This window comes from Colletotrichum karsti, assembly GCF_011947395.1.
Source record: "Colletotrichum karsti strain CkLH20 chromosome Unknown Scaffold9, whole genome shotgun sequence".
Classification (NCBI taxonomy): domain Eukaryota; kingdom Fungi; phylum Ascomycota; class Sordariomycetes; order Glomerellales; family Glomerellaceae; genus Colletotrichum; species Colletotrichum karsti.
Window position 1 is genome coordinate 439,685 of NW_024065909.1, and position 23,710 is coordinate 463,394.

General features: G+C 36.1%; 4 protein-coding genes across 4 annotated transcripts; 2 read left to right on the forward strand and 2 right to left on the reverse strand.

Moving 5' to 3' along the window:
- Window positions 1-15,763: 15,763 nt before the first annotated feature.
- CkaCkLH20_03664 (uncharacterized protein) lies at window positions 15,764-16,522 on the reverse strand (the record flags this gene model as incomplete). Its single annotated transcript, XM_038886383.1, has 1 exon — window positions 15,764-16,522. The coding sequence occupies one exon, from the start codon at window positions 16,520-16,522 to the stop codon at window positions 15,764-15,766; it is 759 nt and encodes a 252-aa protein (XP_038748225.1).
- Window positions 16,523-17,760: 1,238 nt separating this feature from the next.
- Window positions 17,761-18,438, forward strand: CkaCkLH20_03665 (uncharacterized protein; the record flags this gene model as incomplete). The annotated part of the gene is made up of 5 exons (XM_038886384.1): window positions 17,761-17,813; window positions 17,929-18,034; window positions 18,094-18,141; window positions 18,222-18,288; window positions 18,353-18,438. 5 exons carry the CDS (start codon window positions 17,761-17,763, stop codon window positions 18,436-18,438), a joined length of 360 nt encoding a protein of 119 aa, XP_038748226.1.
- A 1,547-nt stretch (window positions 18,439-19,985) lies between these two features.
- Window positions 19,986-21,277, reverse strand: CkaCkLH20_03666 (uncharacterized protein; the record flags this gene model as incomplete). The annotated part of the gene is made up of 2 exons (XM_038886385.1): window positions 19,986-20,915; window positions 20,975-21,277. The coding sequence occupies 2 exons, from the start codon at window positions 21,275-21,277 to the stop codon at window positions 19,986-19,988; spliced, it is 1,233 nt and encodes a 410-aa protein (XP_038748227.1).
- A 958-nt stretch (window positions 21,278-22,235) lies between these two features.
- CkaCkLH20_03667 (uncharacterized protein) lies at window positions 22,236-23,408 on the forward strand (the record flags this gene model as incomplete). The annotated part of the gene is made up of 1 exon (XM_038886386.1): window positions 22,236-23,408. The coding sequence occupies one exon, from the start codon at window positions 22,236-22,238 to the stop codon at window positions 23,406-23,408; it is 1,173 nt and encodes a 390-aa protein (XP_038748228.1).
- Between the last annotated feature and the right edge of the window lie 302 nt (window positions 23,409-23,710).

Sequence of the window (23,710 nt, forward strand, 5' to 3'; positions counted from 1 at the left end):
TATTTATAAACTAATAGCTAGACTAAATAAATTAATTAGATTATAAAAACCTATCTATACTACTATATTAACTACTAGTAAGATAACTAGGTCTAACTTCTATCTATAGCTTAATTTACTTATAATAGTATAATAAGAGAAAATATAAAAGAATTACTATTCTATTTAAATTATAGATTTAACTTAATAGTCTATAGAGAACTATAATAAAGCTTAATAGCCCTTAAAGCTATAATAGATATTAATAAACTTAAGGAAATCTAATAAGAACTCCTAAAAGAACTTAAATTTATATATAAATAAATATATAAGTATATTAATACCTTAAGAGTTAAGAGACTAACTCTATAGGAGGGGAATAATATATACCTTCTCTATTAAAATATTAAAACTAAATAACTGAGTAATAAGTTAGACTTTAAGAAATTTAGACCTTTTAAAATTATAAAAAAGATATCTAATATTAACTTTAAATTTATACTACTAGATATTATAAAGTATTATTTAGTTTTTTATATTTTACTTCTTAAGAAAGTATTAATAGGTTTATATATAGAAGACTATATTATTATAGAACTACTAAAACTAAAATATAAAGTTAAATAAATTATTAACTACTATAAAATAAATATAAATATAGAATATCTTATTAAGTAGAAAGGATATAGATATAAAGATAACTTATAAGAACTAGTTAAGAACCTTTAATACTCTTAAGTACTACTTTAGGACTACTATTAAAACTAACTATTTTAGAAAACTTAACCCCTACAAATACTATACTTTAATTAACTATATCTATATAACTATTAGCTTAAACCTTAATAGCTAAAGAAGACTTAGGCTCCTCTAAGGACTCTCCTATAGTAACTAACTACTTAGATGCTACTATATTACCCTTCTTAAAAATTAACTACTTCTCCTTTTAATAACGCTTAAGTTAACTTAGAGACTCTAATATCTTAAGCTATACCTTCTATAATATAGCTACCTTTTTATAAAATACCTCTTCCTTAGCCCTCTTAGCTAACTTAAGCTATTAAGATTCTTTAAGGAAATAGCTTACTAGAAAAATACCCTAAAATTAGTTAAAAAAAAAATTAGAAAGATTAGAAATAAATACCTATAAGTATTAACTACTACCTTAGTTATATTATAAGAGTAACCTTAATAAGTATATTTATTATACTTTAAATACTTCTTTACTATTTTATAAATATAGCTATTTACTTAATAGTAAGAATATAGTATAACCTTAAAACTATCTTAAAAGATCTCTTAAGACTAAAGCTAATAATAAATAGTAAAAAAAGCCTTTACTATCTAATTAGACTTTTACTTTTAAATATAACTTAATATAGTATTAATATTATAAAAGTAAGGAAGTAAAATTAATAACTCCCTAACTTAAGAGATACTACCTACTTATATAAGTCTAAGGGACTAAACCTTTAGAGAGGGGACCTAATATTATAACTTATTAGGTATAACTAATAAAGAACGCCCTATTAGGATACTAAGTAGTTATAATAATACTTTTATATATAGGATTATAAGAATAGAGAGGACTCCTTAAAATAGAAGAACTATAAGTAAGTTATATAACTAAGGAAATATAAGTATTAATAAGATAAGATATAAGCTATTTATAATATAGATTATAAGCGCTTACCTTAAATAAACCTTAAGTAATTACTTAATAGATAATTAAGATAAAGAAGCTAGGGGAATAAGACTTATATATAAGATAGACTTAAGTCTATTTAAATTTATACTTCTATAGCTCTTTAGTAATTAACTTATAATTATTACTTATAATACTTTTAGCTATACCTAAGTAATAATTACTCTATAACTCTTATTTAGGACTTAACTAATTACTAACTCCTTTAAAGACCTATAATTACTTAATTAGACCTATAGAATAACCTTTAACTATTTACTATTATTATTACCTAACTTACTATTAATATAAACCCTACTATTAGTTAGCTAGCTATAATACTAGATCTAGATTTCTAAGAGCTTATAAAGTACCTTAAAGTTAGCTATAAGTCGTCCCTACTATTAAAAGATAGAACGTTTATACTTAAAGTGGAAGATATATCTATACTAAGCTATATAGTTTTATATAAATATTTCTTCCTCTTTATAATACTAACTAATTTATTTTACAGCCCCCTTATAGTATTATATACCCCTACCTAGCATACTATAAACACTAGCGTATTATTATCAAGACTTCCTAAGTAGACCACTTTATTATAGTAGATTATATATTCTAAGCTATACCTTAATAAGCCTATTAAAGTAGGGCCTTAAGTAGATCACACTACTATTACAGCATAATAGATAAGGATCCTCACTTACTACTTAGAGTACTTTATTATACCTTAGTTAAATAGTAATTATAGCTATTCTTAAATATTTATAGCTTACTTTATAGTTAAAATCGGATTTTCTAGATACTTCTAAGTAGTCTATAGTAGTAATATATTATCTCTACATTTTAAAGATTAAATATTTATTCTAAAAGTAGAAGAGACATTTACGCAATACTATACAGTACTATATAGTATATAAATTAAGCTATACTCTCACCCAGCGTCTATTTATAGCTATATCTAAAAGGTGCTCTAGGCTTATAATAATAAAAAAGCCCCTATAGCGTTATTTTTTTTATATTATATTACTATAAAATCTTAATATACTTTTACTATCCCTATTACTACTATTTATTATTATATACTTTATAATTAACTTAGAGGCCCTAAACTATATACTAGATATAGAGGTTTAATTTAGTAACTTTACTAGTATTAGCACTCTCATAATTATAGAGGTATTACTAAAAATACCTTTATAAAATAACGCCTCTTAGCCCCTATCTAATAAATTAAACCTAAAACTATTAGCTATTTTAATAATGTCCCCTATTTCTAGTAGTCTAATTATAGACATTAGTTAGTAGCTATTAACCCCTTAACCTTAGCTACTAGAGACTAATATAGTAATAGCAATAGTAACTATAACTATAACCCTAATTATAACTAAAACTTCTAGATAGAAATCCTCTTAGATTAATAAAAAGTAAGAATTTATAATTACTACTTTAAAGAGCACTATAATTTCATCCTTATTTATTAAACCTCCTCTACCGCTTTTAACGCTAATAGTAACTATAAATATCTTAAATACTACGTTTACTCTTAATTTAACTTTATTTAGCTCTAGCTTAGCGCCTAGTAAAACTAATAGTATTTTAGGACTTCTATTAGGTTTTAAGTTTACTAGCTAGGCTACTTTAAGCTTACCTAGAGTTATAGTAGATAGTATATAGCCTATACTACTATTATCTACTATTACTAGAAATATAATATATTAATCTATTATAAAGATAGATAGAGCTTTTAATAGATAGATAGAAGTTTTTAAATAATTATAATCTATATTATTTACTTTATCTTAGCTCTTTATAAGGCGTTTTATCCCTATATTTATATTTCTTTATTTTTAGAGAGCTATTAATAAAATTAAGTTTAAATATATAAATAGCCTCTAGCCTTAAACTATTATTATTTAGCTCTAAAGTACTAATAGATATATAGAATATATAGAGGTTAGTAATATAGATAACTAGTAGTTTAGAATTCTATATATTAACCGTTTTAATATAAATATTTTAAGATGTATAAAAAGGTAAGACTAAAAGATTCTATAGGGAGAATACACCTTAATTTAGCTATACTTTAAAAACTAAAAAGCTTTCTAAATTATTTTAGTATTTAAAATAATATAGCTTAAAGATATATACCCTAAGTTATTAAGATATCTAGCTATTATCTTAGTTAGTAATAAAGTATTAGATATTTCTTCTCTAAATATTAATTTCTAATAGACTGAAACCTTATTTTCTATAATTAATTAGAAAGAGATAGATAAGTCTAGCTTTTTCATTTAGCTCTACTTAAGTGGAAGTAATCTCTTCTTACGCCTAAGTAAATAGCTTTAAGTTGCTTATATAAATAGTTAAACTAATATAAACGTTTATTAGCTTATTAGCTATATATAATACTACTTTAATAATACTAGAGGATAGTAACGCTTTAGGCTATAGCGTCTCTAAATCTTTAGAAGTAACTATAAGATAAATCTTATAATTTATCTATAACTTTAAGATAGAATAGAAAGAAAGGTCTTTCTATTTAGCTACTTTAGTAAGTTCTACTAACTTTATATTAACCTTATTATTACTAATAAGGTCCTAATAGATAAGTTAGGCTAAATAGGCTTTATTTTAGATACTTTATATAAAAGAAGTAATAGTAGCTCTTCTATACTTAATAAACTTATTAAATTAATTATATAAGTGTCTTAAAATAATAAGCTTATTAGTATTCTAATTAGCAATTAATAGGGACGCATAAAGAATTAATAGGGACGTATAACTCTTTCAGACGCATAACAATCTCTACATCCTTATTAGCGTAAATATTTAAGCTCTATAAGTACTTCCTTTTAGGAGAAGCACCCTAATAGACTTAATTACTTTAGTGCCTTTTAGGAAGGCGGTCAGTCTTACTCCTATTTATAGCTCTCTCCTTATTAGCTATATTTAGGATTTATAAAGTTAGCTAATATAGCTAGCTTTATAAATCTTAACTATAACCTTTAATTTATATTAGTCTTATTAATTTATAAATCCTAAATATATATTTATATTCTAGATCTATAGACTACTTAATAATATCTCCTACTAACTCCTTCTCTAATAAATACTTAGCTATAGATGCCTCCTACTACTTTACTTACCTATAGCCCTCTTAGCACTAAGTTTACTTAACTAACTCCTTATTTAACGTTAGGATAGTAATATAGTAGTTACCTAGCTTTACTACTTAGCATCTTAAGCTATTACTAACTTATTTTTAGATCTAGGAGGGCGCCCTTACTTTCTTCCCTTTAAGGGCTAGCTTATAGTTATAGCACTCTTTTAGCATTAGCCCTAAGCTATAATAGCGAATTAGGGTGGGACTAGCTAGGCGTTATTCCTTAGCTAACTATAGAGAGCTATAGCTATCTTAGGATTAAGAATATACCGGTATAGGTCTTATAAAGTAGTCTCCTAAAGCTACTATTATAGATAAGCCTCCCATTTTATAAACGCTATTCCCTTAATAAGCTTACTATAGATCTTATAGCAATATAAGATGCTATGCTATATAGAGACTAAATAATTATTAGTATAGTTACTAAGAGGGGCTAAGCGAGGGTTTTACCCAATTAGTAAGGCCTTTTTAGTAAACTAATATTCCTAAGTAATTAGTCTAAGAGCCTTTAATAACAGTATAGTATAGAAGTCACTAAGATATTCTAATCTTAGCCTATAGTACTCACGGGATATAAGCACCTCATCCTATACATAGGCATTATAGAAGCTAGACTCCTAATCCCTAAGCATATCCTATATAACATTAATAAGGCAGTATAAATAGCTAAGGCTATTTATTAAATAGCCTTTAATATTATAGTTACTAGATTTAGTACTAGATATTATATAGACACTAAAATTTAAATAATACTAGATATAGTAGCGTGCCCATTATGCTCTAAGGGGCATATAGGTTCTATATATATACTATAAAACTTACCGCTAGTTATTAAACTCTTTATAGAGGCTAGCCTACACCTTTTTAAACGCTTCTTTAGTCTCTATAAACATTATAACTTTCTATATCTCTAAGACACTATAGTAGGTATAAGGAATATCTCCTTAGACTATAGTATAAATATAGGCTTAATCTTTATTACTTAGCTTAGCTAGTGCCTTAGTTAGTTATTTATCTTTATTAGAAGCGTTATAATTATCACCCTAGCTGCGTTTCTTCTGCTATTTTTACTTAGCCTGAAGGAGGATATTAGAGTTAATGTGATGGATATAGAGCTACTACTATATATTGGGAAAATTATAATTAAGTATAGCCTTTATTTACTTATTAAAGTCTATAATAATAATGCTAGGTTTATAAATTAAGCTCCTCTCTATAAGTTAGTATATACCCTATAAAAGGAACTAAAACCCCTTAAGTCTTTTATTATTAATAAGCCTAAAGGCTATATTAAAAATAGACCTAAGATAGGTCTAGCTTATGACCTAGAATAGAGGAAGCTTAAAACGGTTAGTATTATAGGTATTATTAAAGCTTAATACCTCTAGAAACCGTTTCTATATATAGAGGCAGTAGGGGAATATCTAGATAAGCCTCATAAGTTAGTTAGGCTTATTATTATCCTACTTTATAACGTAAGGGATTTACTACTTATTAAAAAGCTTAATTAAAGTAGCTATAGGTAAATATCTATCTAACTTCTTATAATTAATCTAGGCTCTAGCGTTATAGATATCTCTTTAGGTAAGGTTAGACCCTAGGAACTATTCCTAAATAATAGCATATACATTATAAGCCTAAATTCTAATATAGCGGCTAGTAGTTTTAATAGCTACCTTAACTAACTCCTTAAGGCGCCTATATAAGAGATATATAGAAGGTTTAAGGCTAGGTGGGTAATTATATTAAAGGTGCACAGCATTAGGGTGTACTTATAAAAGCCACTTGCCCTCTTCTAATGCTTTAGTAACTACTTACTACTTATACCTATACTTCTAAGACTTATATTGCTTAATCCTAGCACCCCAGCTAGGCTTTAGTTCCCTAAACTAATTATAATAGAATATATACTATATAATGCGGCCCTTATATTTATAGGCATTATACCTAGCTATACTAAAGCTAGCTACCTTTATAAACGTATTAATTTAATTAAAGAGGGATATAATAGTTAGTTTAGGTGTTCTAGGTATTAATAGGTTTAGTATTTTAAGGGGTGCTAGTAAGGAGGACTTATTACTTAATGGTTATACTAAAGTAGCTATATAGTATAAAGGCGTTAGGCTTAAGTTTAAGCTTTAGCAGTAAGGGGGGGAGTATAGGGGAGGAGAGTCTAAGGGTATTAATATAACTAAGGAGTGAGGAGATAAACCCTATATCTCCCACTAGTAACGGACATATTTATAAGACTACAGGAGGTTAGCATTAAGCCTTTACTCTATTCTAATTACCCATTATATAAGGCTTAAGGCTATTTAGAATTAAGCTATATTAGTATCTAATAGCTACTAGCCTTCTTACTCCTTAAGCTAGAGTAATAAGTTAGCCCTATAGGAGGGTAACATACTATATTTAGGGCTTAGTAGGGGTATTATAATACGCTAAAGTTAGGTCGCAGGTTAGCAGTATATAAAGTCATTACTAAGGAAGATTTTATAGTTATTATATATCTCCTATAATGTCTCATTTAGCTTAAGGGATCCTTATAGTTCTAGCTAGCTATTAAACCGCTCTAGGTATATAGTTATAGCAAAGATATTATGGAGAGCCTTATAGTCCCTATAACTATAGTACTACCTAATACTAATGCTACTAGATAAGGATACTAGGGAAAGATATTAGTTAGTATTATTAGGGTTTTAACGTTATTAGCGCTTATTAGGTAGGTAGTCTTTAATAGAACTATTACTATAAGCCCTATAATAGGGATTTTAACGCATTAGAGGTAATAAACTAGAGATAGTAATTAGTAAGGCTATTTTAATAGCTACTAGTAAAGATTATAAGTAATATAAGAATATAAGCAGTGAGGAAGAATTTAGGAGGTTAGGTGAGGTACTTCTAAAGTGGGTAGCAGAATCTTACTACACTAATAATAATTTTTCCAGCCAGTAAGAGCATAGGGATTATCATGCGTCCAAAAGAGTCATGCGTCCCTATTAATTCTTTATACGTCCCTATTAATTGCCTTTATTAAATATTTATAAATAGTACTGACCGCGCGTAGTAGAAAGAGTCTCTCTAAAGATTTTATAATACTAACTTAGAATGCGTTTTAAAAATCACTTAGTCTATAATTAAGATATATAGCTCTAGTAATAATATTATTAAATTTAAAAATCTCAACTTTTATACCCCTATATAGCTAGAACGCAACTCTTTAGCTCCCTTTTACTAATATAAAACTAAGCCTAATAAAGCCCTTAATACTAATATAACTAAACCTATTAAAGAAACTATACTATAAACTATAATAGACTCTACTAATTTCTATAATAATGAAACTATTATAGAGAGAGGTAGATCTAAGCCTACTTAATATATTAGCTTTATAAGTATAATCCTCACTTTATATAGCACCTCTCCTAGTCCTCTAGCTATAAATTCTTAAATATACTAAATTAATCTTTATTCTATAAATAGAAATTAGGATATAGACTTAAGTTCCACTTAGGGTTTAGATAATAGCTTAAGTTCTAAAGAGACCCCTATTTAGAAATATATACTATATTAAGATATTACTATATAATAACGCCCTTTAAGTATTAAATAAATAAACTACTCCCTTTCTTTATTAAAGCCTATATCTTCTCTAGTAGGGATACCTAACTAAAGCGTTATTTACTAAATAAACTTAATTAATATTCTATTAGCTATATATAAGCCTTAGTATGCTAGAGTAGACACTTAATACGCTCCTATAGATATAGCTATAGATTAGTTATCTCTAATAAGTATACTACTAGCATTTAAAGCAGCTTAGTCCCTAGTTTTTAGTAGTTCTTTATTCTATAGTTCTATTTTAATATTAATATAAGAGGATTTTCTTCCCAATTAGCTAATAGTAACTACTACTACTTATTAAGAAGAGGAGCTAAAAATACTAACTAGCTATTAAGTTAATATTAAGTCTTATAGTACTATTAAAGAGATAACTAATAATTCTAATAGTAAAGTTACTAATACTACTACTTATAGCCCTTAGAGTCTATATCTTAGCCCTTAAAGTTTAGATATATAAGACGACGTATTATAGCCTTCTATACTAGAAAGTCTAGTAGATAACCTAGTGTCTCTATAGGATATAGCTAAGCTACTACTTCTATATATTTAGGTAAATACTAAAACACTATCGCCTATACTATAGTACGCTTCTATTAGAGCTATATAAGTCTCTTCTACTTTAATAGTTAATAAAACGCTAAGTCCTTCTATAGTCTTAAATAACCTATTACCTAACCTTTTAGAGAGCTTAATAATACTACTATTTAAGTTAGATAAGCTAATATATATAGAGAAAAGTAAAATTACTTATAAACTATTAATAGTATTTATTAATAATATAGTAGATACTATTTATAGTCTTAGTAAAGATCCTATAGGAGGGCTAAGCAATAATAACTAGCTACTAGCTAGAGACCTTATAATAGAATATATTAATATAAACTAGTTAAATAGGGTAAATTAGTTAAGATCTATTAAAAAGGGAAATAATAGCTACTAGAGGCTTAATATTAGCTATATAATTATATCTATAGGTTTTACTAGCTAGTATAATTCCTAAGTAGTAGAGGCATAGAGAAGGAAGCCTAAACTAAAAGATAGGATAGCCTTAAATAAAGTAATAGAGAGACTAATAACTCTTAAGATGTCTCTAACTACTAGTAAGGAAGTTAAAAGCACTATTAGGAGTTCTTTAAGGATATAAGTAATAAAAGGAAGAAGACTACTTAGTCTAATTAGGAGGTTTAGGTTTAGAATTATCTTTATAAAGGAAATATAGTGAGAGAAATCTACTGCTAAAGCTCTAACTATACTTATTTATCTCTAGGAAACTCCTTAAAGCTTAAGCTAAGGAAGTGTAAGCTTTTATTAACGACTTAAATTAGAAGGCAATTGATAGGGACGCATGAAGAATTAATAGGGACGCATAACTCTTTTGGACGCATAATAATCCCTATGCTCTTACTGGCTAGAAAAATTATTATTAGTATAGTAAGATTCTACTACCCACTTTAGAAGTACCTTACCTAACCTCCTAAATTCTTCCTCACTACTTATATTCTTATATTACTTATAATCTTTACTAGTAGCTATTAAAATAGCCTCACTAATTACTATCTCTAGTTTATTACCTCTAATGCGTTGAAATCCCTATTATAAGGCTTATAGTAATAGTTCTATTAAAGACTACCTACCTAATAAGCGCTAGTAACGTTAAAACCCTAATAATACTAACTAATATCTTTCCCTAGTATCCTTATCTAGTAGCATTAGTATTAGCTAGTACTATAGTTATAGGGACTATAAGGCTCTCTATAATATCTTCACTATAACTATACACCTAGAGCAGTTTAGTAGCTAGCTAGAACCATAAGGATCCCTTAGGCTAAATGAGACATTATAGGAGATATATAATAACTATAAAATCTTCCTTAGTAATAACTTTATATACTACTAACCTACAACCTAACTTCAGCGCATTACAATGCCCCTGCTAGGCCCTAAATATAGCACGTTACCCTCCTATAGGGCTAACTTATTACCCCAGCCTAAGGAGCAAGAAGGCTAGCAGCTATTAGATACTAATATAGCTTAATTCCAAATAGCCTTAAGCCTTATATAATGGGTAATTAGATTAGAGTAAAGGCTTAATGCTAACCTCCTATAGTCTTATAAATATATCTATTGCTAGCGGGAGATATAGGGTTTATCTCCTTACTCCTCAGTTATATTAATACCCTTAGACTCTCCTCCCCTATACTCCCCCCCTCGCTGCTAAAGCTTAAACTTAAGCCTAACGCCCTCACACTATATAGCTACTTTAGTATAACCATTAAGCAATAAGTCCTCCTCACTAGCACCCCTTAAAATACTAAACCTATTAATACTTAGAACACCTAAACTAACCGTTATATCCCTCTTTAATTAAATTAATACGTTTATAAAGGTAGCTAGCTTTAATATAGCTAGATATAATACCTATAAATATAAGGGCCGCATTATATAGTATATATTCCATTACAATTAGTTTGGGGAACTAAAGCCTAGCTAGGGTACTAGGATTAAGCAATATAAGTCTCAGAAGTATAGGTATAAGTAGTAAGTAGTTGCTAAAGTATTAGAAGAGGGTAAATAGCTTTTACAAGCACACCCTAATGCTATATACCTTTAATATAATTACCCACCTAGCTTTAAACCTTCTATACATCCCTCACATAGGCGCCTTAAGGAGTTAGTTAAGGTAGCTATTAAAACTACTAGCTACTATATTAGAACTTAGGCTTATAATATATATGCTATTATCTAGAAATAGTTCCTAGGGTCTAACCTTACCTAAAGAGATATCTATAACGCTAGAGCCTAGATTAATTATAAGAAGTTAGATAGATATTTACCTATAGCTACTTTAATTAAGCTTTTTAATAAGCAGCAAATCCCTTATATTATAAAGTAGGATAATAATAAGCCTAAGTAACTTATTAGGCTTATCTAGACATTTCCCTACTACCTCTATATATAGAACCGGTTTCTAGAGGTATTAAGCTTTAATAATACCTATAATACTAACCGTTTTAAGCTTCCTCTATTCTAAGTTATAAGCTAGACCTATCTTAGGTCTATTTTTAATATAGCCTTTAGGCTTATTAATAATAAAAGACTTAAGGGGTTTTAGTTCCTTTTATAGGGTATATACTAACTTATAGAGAGGAGCTCAATTTATAAACCTAGCATTATCATTATAGACTTCAATAAGTAAATAAAGGCTACACTTAATCACGACTTTCCCAACGCACAGCAGCAGCTCTATATCCATCACATTAACTCTAATATCCTCCTTCAGGCTAAGTAAAAATAGCAGAAGAAACGCAGCTAGGGTGATAATTATAACGCTTCTAATAAAGATAAATAACTAACTAAGGCACTAGCTAAGCTAAGTAATAAAGATTAAGCCTATATTTATACTATAGTCTAAGGAGATATTCCTTATACCTACTATAGTGTCTTAGAGATATAGAAAGTTATAATGTTTATAGAGACTAAAGAAGCGTTTAAAAAGGCATAGGCTAGCCTCTATAAAGAGTTTAATAACTAGCGGTAAGTTTTATAGTATATATATAGAACCTATATGCCCCTTAGAGCATAATGGGCACGCTACTATATCTAGCATTATCTAAATTTTAGTATCTATATAATATTTAGCACTAAATCTAGTAACTATAATATTAAAGGCTACTTAATAAATAGCTTTAGCTATTTATACCGCCTTATTAATATTATATAGGATATACTTAGGGATTAGGAGTCTAGCTTCTATAATGCCTATACGCAGGATAAAGTGCTTATATCCCATAAGTACTATAGGCTAAGATTAGAATATCTTAGTAACTTCTATACTATACTGTTATTAAAGGCTCTTAGACTAATTACTTAGGAATATTAGTTTACTAAAAAGGCCTTACTAATTAGGTAAAACCCTCACCTAGCCCCTCTTAGTAACTATACTAATAATTATTTAGTCTCTATATAGCATAGCATCCTATATTGCTATAAGATCTATAGCAAGCTTATTAAGGGAATAGCGTTTATAAAATGGGAAGCTTATCTATAATAGCAGCTTTAGGAGACTACCTCATAAGACCTATACCAGTATATTCTTAATCCTAAGATAGCTATAGCTCTCTATAGTTAGCTAAGGAATAACGCCCAGCTAGTCCCACCCCAATTCGCTATTATAGCCTAGGGCCAATACTAAAAGAGTGCCACAACTATAAGCTAGCCCTTAAAGGGAAAAAAGCGAGAGCGCCCTCATAGATCTAAAAACAAGTTAGTAATAGCTTAAGATGCTAAGTAGTAAAGCTAGGTAACTACTATATTGTTATCCTAACGTTAAATAAGGAGTTAGTTAAGTAAACTTAGTGCTAAGAGGGCTATAGGTAAGTAAAGTAGTAGGAGGCGTCTATAGCTAAGTATTTATTAGAGAAGGAGTTAGTAGGAGATATTATTAAGTAGTCTATAGATCTAGAATATAAATATATATTTAGGATTTATAAATTAATAAGACTAATATAAATTAAAGGTTATAGTTAAGATTTATAAAGCTAGCTATATTAGCTAACTTTATAAATCCTAAATATAGCTAATAAGGAGAGAGCTATAAATAGGAGTAAGACTGACCGCCTTCCTAAAAGGCACTAAAGTAATTAAGTCTATTAGGGTGCTTCTCCTAAAAGAAAGTACTTATAGAGCTTAAATATTTACGCTAATAAGGACGTAGAGATTATTATACGTCTAAAAGAGTTATACGTCCCTATTAATTCTTTATACGTCCCTATTAATTGCCTTAATAAATAACCTATACTAGCATTTTTAATTAGATCTCTAAGCATATTAGGACTAATAGCCTTAAAAAACCTATTAAATAATAAGATTATATTATTAACTAATTATAGTACTATAGTAGAAAATAATTTTAGTAAATTTTAAAGTAAGATCTATAAAGAGGGTAAAAAGATAGATTCTATAGGTTAGATATAGTAGCTTTTAAGTTAATAAGATATTAGTCTAATACTTATATCTTATATAAAAGTTACTATTATATATAGCCCTTAGGTTATATTAAGAAGTATACTAAAAGCAGTACTACCTATAGAGGCTTCCCTATTAAAGTTTCCCTCCTCTATTTCCTTTTTATATAATAAAGCATCCCCTTAGGCCTTAGAATAGAAAGCTAAGCACCTATTAAGGTATTTATCCTATTAATATAATAAGGCGTCTTAAAGCCCCTATTGCTATAGAACCCTAATACTCCTTAGTGAGGCTATATAATAACGATATTAGGTTTATAAGATATACTCTAACTTAATAAAAAGGAGATTTCCTATAAATAACGCTAATTTTTATTATTCTAAGTATTACTAAGCTACTAAGTAGAGAGATATATAAGAAGGTAGTTATATATTTAGGTAACTATATCTATAGGTAGATATCTCACTAGAATATACTACTAGTAAGGCATACTAGCAGTTAGGTGCTACTTCTATATAAGTAACAGATAAAGAGGGGTACTTAAGTATATAGTTAAATAAAAATAGAATATATAATTAACCCCTCTTTATAAAGCCTTTATAAAACTACTCTATACTAGGGTCTAGAAGGCTACCTAAAAGGATTTAAGTAGTAAATATATATTATAGAACCTAAGTTATAGAGTATAGTATTAGAGTATTATTAAGATAGGTTTATTAATCTCCTCTTAGCTATACCTTTAATATAGGAGGCTATTATTAGACCGCTTAAGCTAAGTATACCCTAGCTAGCTAGCTAAATCTATCTTTACAATCTTAATAAGGGCTACAAATATACCTAAGAATAATAGCTTTTAAGAAAGCTACTATTAGCCCCTAATATAATATTATATTACCTCTAAGCTATAAATATAACACTTAAGTATTAGTTTTGTATTACTATTAACGTTAACTACTTCCTAAAAAGTTATTATACTACTATTAAGCTAAGACTAGCCCTTATATAATTTTTATAGAAGTCTACTATTTAAATATATAAGCTAAAGATATTACTAAGGTGTCTAGGACTTAGTATATTCTTTCTATCTAATGCTATTTTAAGTTAAGTATTTCCTAGAGTCTTAGACACTTCTCCCTCTATTCTTTATATATTATAATACTTCTATTTATCCCTATAAGAATATATATTAGCAAAATAGTAACTTTATACTTAGATTTCCTAGTTAATAGCACCTAAGTATAGTAAGTCACTACTATCCAAGTCACTAAATAGGAGTGCATATAGATTACGCTTAGCTGCAGTCTTAATTATATTAAAATTATTAATCTTATAAAAGACACTAAGATAGATATAAACTTTATAGACTCCTCTAACTTTATAGATCTCACTTAGGAAGTCTAAGTTAAAGATAACGCTCACTCTAAACTAGTAATTATTAACTTAATAGAGGAAGACCTTATTAAGTATAAGATAATTCTTATCTTAGAGGCTATAACGCTGTCCCATAATGAGAATTCTAAGGCCTCCCTATCTATAATACCGCTAATTAGCAGTATAGTTACTCTTCCTAAGGTGGAGAGAGGGAATAGAGCGTCTTATTCTATATAATATAGAAGCTATTATTCACTTATATAGGAGAATAATTAGTTATTTATATACTATAGCTATAGGTATATAAGTTATAAATCTACTAGGTATTTAAGGAAATATTACTAACTATATCTTATGTTTTTAAAGGGAACGTTAAGGTCCTTATTATTTATATTATAGCCTAGAGCGCTAATATAAAGAAAGACTTTTTAATATAAAATATCTAGTATATCTAAAGTAGCTAACTTAAAAAAAGTAATAAAGATTACTATATAGTCACACTATCTATAAAAGATACCACCTAGAGTTAGACACCTACCTATATTATTATAGCCTTATTAACTAGGTTATTATTCCTATAGTTAGTTTAGATAAATAAATTTACTTATAGTATATATATCACCACTTTTATATAGACGCATATATATATTATATTCACAAAAGTCTTATATATATATATAGAATGAATTAGCATATAGTTTATACATTATATATAAGCTACATATAATACATAAGTAGTAGGTCTTCTAAGCAACTCAGTTATATATCTAAGCTACTTTAAGCCCTACACTGAGGCGAGCCTAAGTTAGGACAGCAATAACGCTAGCTAGATTAGGCTGAAAAGCCTCACCAAATCAGTGAGACAACCGTCTCGTGTTAAAGCTAAGCACGACCCTAGCCAGACTAACGTCCTAGCAGTAACTACCAGCTTGTAGCAATAGTTCCCCCTCAAAAGTCAAAGTCTTCTCAAGCACTTATTTATGAGAGCCCTGGCCGTTGCAGAAAGGAACAGGGTAGTTCTTGTTCGCACAGAGGCGGAAGACACCAGTGACCCAGTTCATGCTGGCGTAGGTCTGGCTCGTGTGGGTAGTGGACTGCCAGTTCTCCGTCGTTCCACCGCCCGTGCCGCACGAGCTGTAGGCGGTGCCATACATGCGGTGGACGTAAGGCTGGCTGACAATGACGCCGTATTGTCCGGTGGGGACGGTGTAGGTGATGGTCGTGGTATCACTGGTGGTCCAGGTCGTCTGGTAGTCGATCTTGAGACTGACAGAAAGGCCCTCGGCAGAGATTCCGGCGGTCTCTCCGATGGTGATGGAGTTGGCAACCTGGTAGCCGCGTGCGACAGCGATGGTGACAGGGGCCTGCTGGGCTCCGATGACGGGGGAGATCTGGACATCCCAGTCGAGGAAGTTGGCTTGGCTGGTGATTTCGTACTCGACGTTGCGTCCATCGCAGTCCCGAGCCTCAAGGGATGCCAGAGCATCGGGGAGGCTACGAGCCTTGACCTCGTCACCGCCGTAGATCAGAGTGCCAGCATCGGTGAGGTTCTGGAAATCGGCCTCCTTGATGACCTTGTATTCGCCGTTGACGCCATACAGAACAACATCGTCATGGGCGAGGTCCAAAGACGAGATGGATGACAGCAGGTTGTCAGCGGCGCTCTTGGAGGCCTCGGGGGTAGGCGCAGCCGCGGCAAGCGCGAAGAGGGCGAAGGGGGCCGTGAATCTCATTGTTTTGAGAAGACTGGATGAAGAGTACCTTTGAAGGCCGCTGGGATGTAATTGAGAATCCGGAGAAGATGTGCCTGAGCTTGTCGAGTCTCTGATGAGCTTAGTAAATTGGGAGAGGCTTCATTATCGTACTTATACTCTCTGAAGTACGGGAGCTCCATTGAAGTCTTGTATCCTTTTGTGGATGACGCCTTTGCATCCCCGTCGTAGCAGCCTTGTGTTAGAGATTTGACTACACGAACCACAATCACTAGTGCCACAATTTGCCGTCCCATCCGTTATCAGTTTGGTTTCAAAAACAGTTAAGAAGATGTTGGGAGATTGTCTAGTTCCAGCCTTGAACGAGTCACGCAAACACGTGAACATCTTGACCACATTGTCAACGTTGAGGATGGCTTCAAATACCGCTGATCATTTTCCCTAAGCACAGGACTGATGTTTAGACAGCTAATCAGATTCAATAGATTGGTTGGGGCTCTAGCTCCATATACACGTGTTTAAGCTAGATTGCATTTCCTGCCGGTGAGCACATTGGAATACATACGAGAGCTTCGGATTTTCGGCATTCAAGAACATTACTAGTCAGTTGCGCTCCGCTTAGCAGCAATGATCACATTTATGGTCATTTAGAACAAGTCCAGCCCTGGGCGGGAGAATTAAGTCTAACTGTTTGCAATGATTAAGCCACCACGTGCCCAAAGATATTCAACAAAACAGGAATGACTCTGCGTAGATAAGTCGAACCTCTGACTCGGCAGTATCACACGACGAAGATGAAAACCACCCGGCAGGCTGGATCTTATCCGTTTCAACTCAGATCTTCATTTAACGGTGGATTCAAGGCGGGTTCCGCGGATATCGCTGTCTTCCAATACTTACCGCTTGTCTTTTGCAATGAGGCATCATTCCAGCCGCCATGACATGACGCAAGGTAGACACGGCCCTGGCTCATGGACTACACCCTGGTGTAGCGTGGCCCTTCAATTTGAACACCTTGAATCATTACTAGCTCACGATAAGGGTAAGACGGTTAGTTACAAATGCCTGGTGATAATAGTGTACTATAGTAACTCCTCACAGAATCTTGTTATAAAGCCAACGTAACGCCTCTTTCAACAGACGCCTGCATACCTTCAAATCCGCAATCAATTCGAAGACTTTCACCAGACTCTGGACTTACCTGAATATTGCGTCCTACTGGCGTCACCGCACAATCCCAACTTCCATCCACCTTCCAAATGCGCTTTCAGTCTTCTGCCTTGGCGGCTGTCGCCTTCCTTGTCCTTTCTGTGTAAGTTCTCCAGCCCAACATCCGTCATCTACCCAAGTCATCGCGAGCATTGAGTTATCTTTGAAAAGGCTTATGGCTACTGCTGGGTCGATGCTAATATTTGAGTCTTCTCAAGTGAGGCAAGATGGCATTATTCATGCACTTGCCACAACGGCGGGAGCTACATCTGGCGCATCACGAGCAATGCTTGCTCTTCCTACAATTCCTACATCTTCCAGACGGTACGTGAATTCAGTTCGTTTTCACATCTCAGTGCTTCCGCTGATATTTGCTTCATCAGTGGCCTGACAGTCAGAACTCTGTGAGATACGACACTCCCAGCGGACGGGTGAGTTATCGCTTCCTCAAGCGCCGTGCGATTAGGACCTACGGTGCTCCGAAACGACCGTCAGCTCACATATCGCTCAGTGCACCTCGGTCGGTCCTGGCGGTAACGTCATCGACGGCGATACGATGGAGAGGATGTGCAAGGAGAGTAAGTGACATTCCCGTGCAACCTTCTTGCCCCGCCGCGCACGACTGACGATGCCCTCTTGTAGCGGCCCAAAATGGCTTTCCATGTGCGAACAACAATGCCCACACCTGTTTCGCGGAGCCCGACTCCGTGTCGTCGTGGTGCGACTAGACTGGAGGCACAACTGTGATGTAAAGATGGGAAGTTTACTGGGCCGGTCATGAAGTAGTTAACATTGGTCATGTTGTCCTGTTACTAATCTAATTCAACTTCAATTAACTTCAATTACAACCTACGTTCATTGAAATATGTGAGCAACAATGCCTATACCTGTTTGGTGACTAAAGCTCGACATGATCTGCGGGACATAGAGCGGCCAGCGATTTGACCGCATCTAAATGCAGTGGTGGCAATATCTAGGTTCATCTGTTGCACACAGATTCAGACTATCTGACAGGGAGGAGAAAAGATTGACTCTCACCTGCTGATTGATGACGCAGCCCTTAGGCCGAACTACCACAAAATATTCATTTGTGATGCTAAATAGCTCGTGAAGTAGTGAAGCTGTGTTATGAGTTTGTGGTTGTGGGGTTGAACTCGAAGCGGACGCACCCGGCGTGGATGTTGTGCGGGTCCGGTGCGTTCCCGCCGGCGTCGGGACACCAGAAAAGGACGCTGTCTGTATTTTATACTCGGATCGGCGTTGAGATTCGGCAGCGGCCAGGATACCTCTCACATTGTGTTGAATTCGTGGCATCATTGCCCACTCTTGCTGAGTCTACATCGAAACTCCATGTCGTGCAAATCGAGCAGCGTTACTTGATTATCGAAGAGCCCTTAAGCATCGAGTGTATGTAACTTTGTGATGTATTCGAAGAGCAGACTGAATATCGCCCATGAGATTGTACTTGGCCCAAGGTATTCACAAAATGCGTGTTGGGAAGATCAGAATGTCACGCGGTGAGACATCGCACATAAGTAGAACATTGGTTGCTACTCTACATGGTCTCAAATTCAGATGTAGACGACACGAGAAGTTAAAGGGGCTAGCTACAACTCTTCGCAAGGTAATGTCGAGACATGTCGAGACATTTGGACGGTCACGTGGACTGTCGGATGAGCACATGGTTGACATCAACTGGGATCGCTTGAGTCGTTGGGAGTCCCATTCAGACAAACAAAGCACGACACAATCAACTTGAACTCGAAGAAAGAAATTCTTCAAATGCTGTCAACTGCCTATCTTTAGAATTTGCTGCCATAGAGGACGAGAAAACTGTGGACAGCGACAACACTCTCGAGGAGAGAAACGGCAATTCCGATGGCTTTTTCAAGTTTGACGCTTTGACATCGAGTCAGGACTTTGAAATTATCTACGGGGCTTCATGGCAACATCCAGTGGGACACACGCACCCACATCACGAGCTCCAAATACACACTGCACGGACGCGGGGATCGTCTGCTTCGCTTGTCAACAGGGATATTCCGAGAACTCGGTCGCCGCTATCGGGCCAACGTGGAGCCCTTGCTGATTATCGCGACGGGGTTCAATAACCAACAATCCACCAGAGGACGGCTTGGGGCGTTACACTTTGGTTGAAAATGCAACAGTTGAAGGAGGCTAAGAATGAAAACTCTGCGTTCCTTGGCTGGAATTTCAAGGCTTCTTGATGTTCTATTTCATTACGCTAATACGTGAAGAATCTGTCATGATCTCATCAGACTATGTTGTTTACCCCGTGCTTTCTCTCATGTCCTGTCGTGTCTGCTTCCGAGCTCTCTCTCGGCTCATTATGTGTATATTGCTGGAAGAGGTCCAGCTCGACGCCGTTTCCTTTGCCAATGATGTTCTCGGATGAACTGGCATAAGGCGGGTGACTGTGGCGAGGTCCGGAGTTGATCGTGTGTTCCGCGTTCGTGGTGTTCTTGTTGGTTGCTTGCTTGTCGTGATTGGACAGGCCGAAGGATGACTTGGCTGCATGCCATGAGCCCATGATCGCTGCATCCAAGACCGGCAGAGAGGCTGTGACAATCCCCATCGATATGTCGAGCACCGTCCATCGGAGAATAATCGTGTAGTCCCAGAAGATGTCGGTTGATGTGAAGGGTTGCGTTTGTTGTAAGAGGCCTCCAGCAACCGTAAGGCCACCTGCCGCCCAGATGATGAAGAGCCTGACCTTTTTGCCCACGCCAATGCGGACACGCCACAGAATGATGATAGGCGTGGCTAGGAGCAGCACACTCTGGACGACATGGATGATGCTGAGAACCTTGGCGCTTATCAACGAGCTCCCACACGTTGCCGGCTCAGCCAGACTTCCAGCAAATTCTCGATCCCATACTGCTCTCGCAGGATTGCAGATGAAGATGCTCCAGAATATCGATGCTATGATGTAGGCGACGAGTGTTCCTAGAAAGACGTCGGCGACGATTCTCCAAGTCTGGAAAGCCGTGTCGACTAAACGGCGAATGAATATCGTGATCGAGATTTTGATAATGCCGACCGTGGGGTAGTAGATAATCTTGCAAATGGTGAGATAGTAGGAGTAGAACTGGTAGTCTTCGTAGGTATTCTCCCAGGTATGTAGTCCTCCTCCGGCATCGATGACGACCAGTATTTGAAGAATAGGATAAACCACCCCGAGGAGCTGAAGACAACACTGACAGTCAGTACAAATTCGCGAGTGATGGATAGTATCGAACGCACCGCAGCAGCTACAATCACCCAATCATCCCATCCGACTTTCGTCTGAGTACCCCGCCACTTCACAATGAGTCTCAATACTGTCGGAATGATGATAACGACCATAACAATCACCATGCCGGCGATGATAGCTCCTTGCTTCGACTCGTGAACCGCGTTCGCGGGCTCCTGGGCCGCAAAGATGTAACCCAGGCTGGGGTCGAGCGTGGTGACTCCATACTGCCGGTAGATCCCCCTGATGATGTTGTAATCCCTGGCGGTGTTGGGTGGTTTTCCAACTTTTGCTGAAGCCGTTGTGTTGGACATGGCGAGCGAGAATCGTGAAATCGCTGGGCTCGAAACGGAGGACCCGCGACGGGAACGGGAGGGCGGTCCGCTTTATGCAGCTTTCTTCAGATGGGTTGAACTATTCGAGGGCCTCTTCAATATCACGGCGCTCGGTTTAGCTTGGTTTCACATAGTGGAAAGCCCGGTTCTTTGATCATCGCCCCCATCGGCTGCGTGGTCCCGGGATCGTGGGAGGGTCGCATCGACAAGAATTTCGCAACAGCGGGATCGTCATGGGGAAGGACCCGATGTTTGGGTGTTCTTGGAATAGCGCGATATAGCTTTCAGCTGCCATGCTCCCCAAATTAACACACAAGGACAAGGTTGGCTTCCAATGCGGGCATGTGGTCAGAGTGAGGCGATCGCGAGTCATGGGTCTTAGTGACAAGCTCGCGAGCCTGGGAACATTGCGAAGAAGGCCGGCAATGCCCTGCGCCTCAGCATGTGGAAAACACGTCTCCAATGGCAGTTCTTCAACGTTAAAAGATCGGATAGACTCAGCATGCGTTGAGAAAGTCAGCAGAAAGGTAGGTCCTAGATTGTCCCGCGTGCCCACGTCGAAAGCCGACGACAGGGGTCTGCATCTTGGCGATAATCGGTTTGGTAACACGTCCGGCCGGCCTCTCCCCGGCCGCATATGCGGTTCCCCGAAATTGCCCACACAGAAGTTCTCGCTGGAGAAACTGCAATTCGAGGAACGAATGGCTCGATTCGGACCAACACAGAAGCGACCAAGTGCCGTCGTTTAGCGTATATTAAGAGCTGTTGTCTGGTCGCAACAGCCCCCGGGTACTGGAAAAACCGGGTTTGTTTGCTCCTCATCGTCGCCTGCGCGTTCTCGACATCTGTGCGCAATCTTGGTCCGAATTCTAGACCTCCCTCGGCGTGTGTCAACTCTCCTTCGAACCCGACGAACTCAGGCCTACAACGATCAGCCATGGTCCGACTTTCGGCCCTCCCCGCACTCGTCCTGGCCGCCGTTGGGGTCGGAGCCAGCGCCGACGGAAGCTGTACCGGCATTAACGCCGTCAGTTCAAAGTGCAGCCCTCAGGAAACTCTACACCACCGAGAGTTCTTCTACGTGGGAGGCCAAAGCGCACCGGACGCGACGGGCAACATCACGATAGGTCAGATTTACGTTGAGAAGCTTACGCCACTCCTGAAGCTTCGGTCGACCCCTCTGGTCTTCCTCCACGGCGGCGGTATTTCCGCAACCACATGGCTCAACACCCCTGACAATCGTCCCGGGTGGGCGACGTACTTCCTCAAGCAGGGCTACCAGCTTTATCTGATCGACGCCAATAGCATTGGACGCTCCACCGCGAACAACCCGGCCAACTTCACAATGGCTGTGGGTATGTCCGTGGAGGCCGTCGAGATGGGATTTACGGCAGTCGAGGGCTACAACACCTACCCCCAGTCCCAATTGCATACACAATGGCCGGGGACGGGCATGAGGGGAGATGCTGTTTTCGATCAGTTCCAGCAGAGCTTTATTCCCTACACGACAAGCCAAGTTTCGCAAGAACTGGCCATTCGAGCCGCCGGCTGCGAGTTGTTGTCTCTCATCGGTGCTCAGTCCTATCTTGTATCTCATTCGCTGGGATCCAAGCTGGCCGTCGTCATCTCCAACGACTGCCCTCAGTATCTTGCTGGCAGCATCAACCTCGAGCCCTCAACGATCCCGTTCTGGGCATACGGCTACGGGCTCGGCGGTCGTTCGGCCAACCTTTGGGGTCTCACCAATACCCACGTGGACTACGAACCGGCGGTGACGGACTCGGCCGAGCTCGCTGATCAGATTGAGTCTGTGGGCAACGAGACCCTGGCGCTTCGCAACTGTTGGCGACAAAAAGAACCCGCGCGGCAGCTTCCGAAGATCTCCAGTGTGCCCTATGTGGCTTTGACAGGAGAAGCGAGCGTGCATATCACCTACGATCACTGTATTATCGATTATCTGAAGCAAGTCGGAGGCAACCCAGAGTGGATCAAGCTGGGTGACATCGGGATCAAGGGTAACGGCCATTTTGGTCACCTTGAGAAGAACAATCTTGATATTGCCTCAGTTGTTCATGACTGGATCAAAAAGAAGCAGGGTTGGTGGTGGTAGACTCTCCTTCAGGTCAGGTTCGCCATTTCTTTGTACATATTTAAGCTTATATACTTGCACGTACGGAACGTCCCATATCGGACGATAATGTGTAAAGCATACTACGCCTACTTCAGACCACAATGCAAAGACAGTTGACATGAGTCTGAGGGAACTGTTGGGTACCAATGACTGTCGCTGGTCGCGGTTATCGCGCGCACGTACAATGGGTCATGACATTGTGACTGGAGAGGCTCGGGGCTTTTGAGTTGATCCTCTCACTCCACATCCCGTTCGACATCACCATCCACTTCGGCACAGGC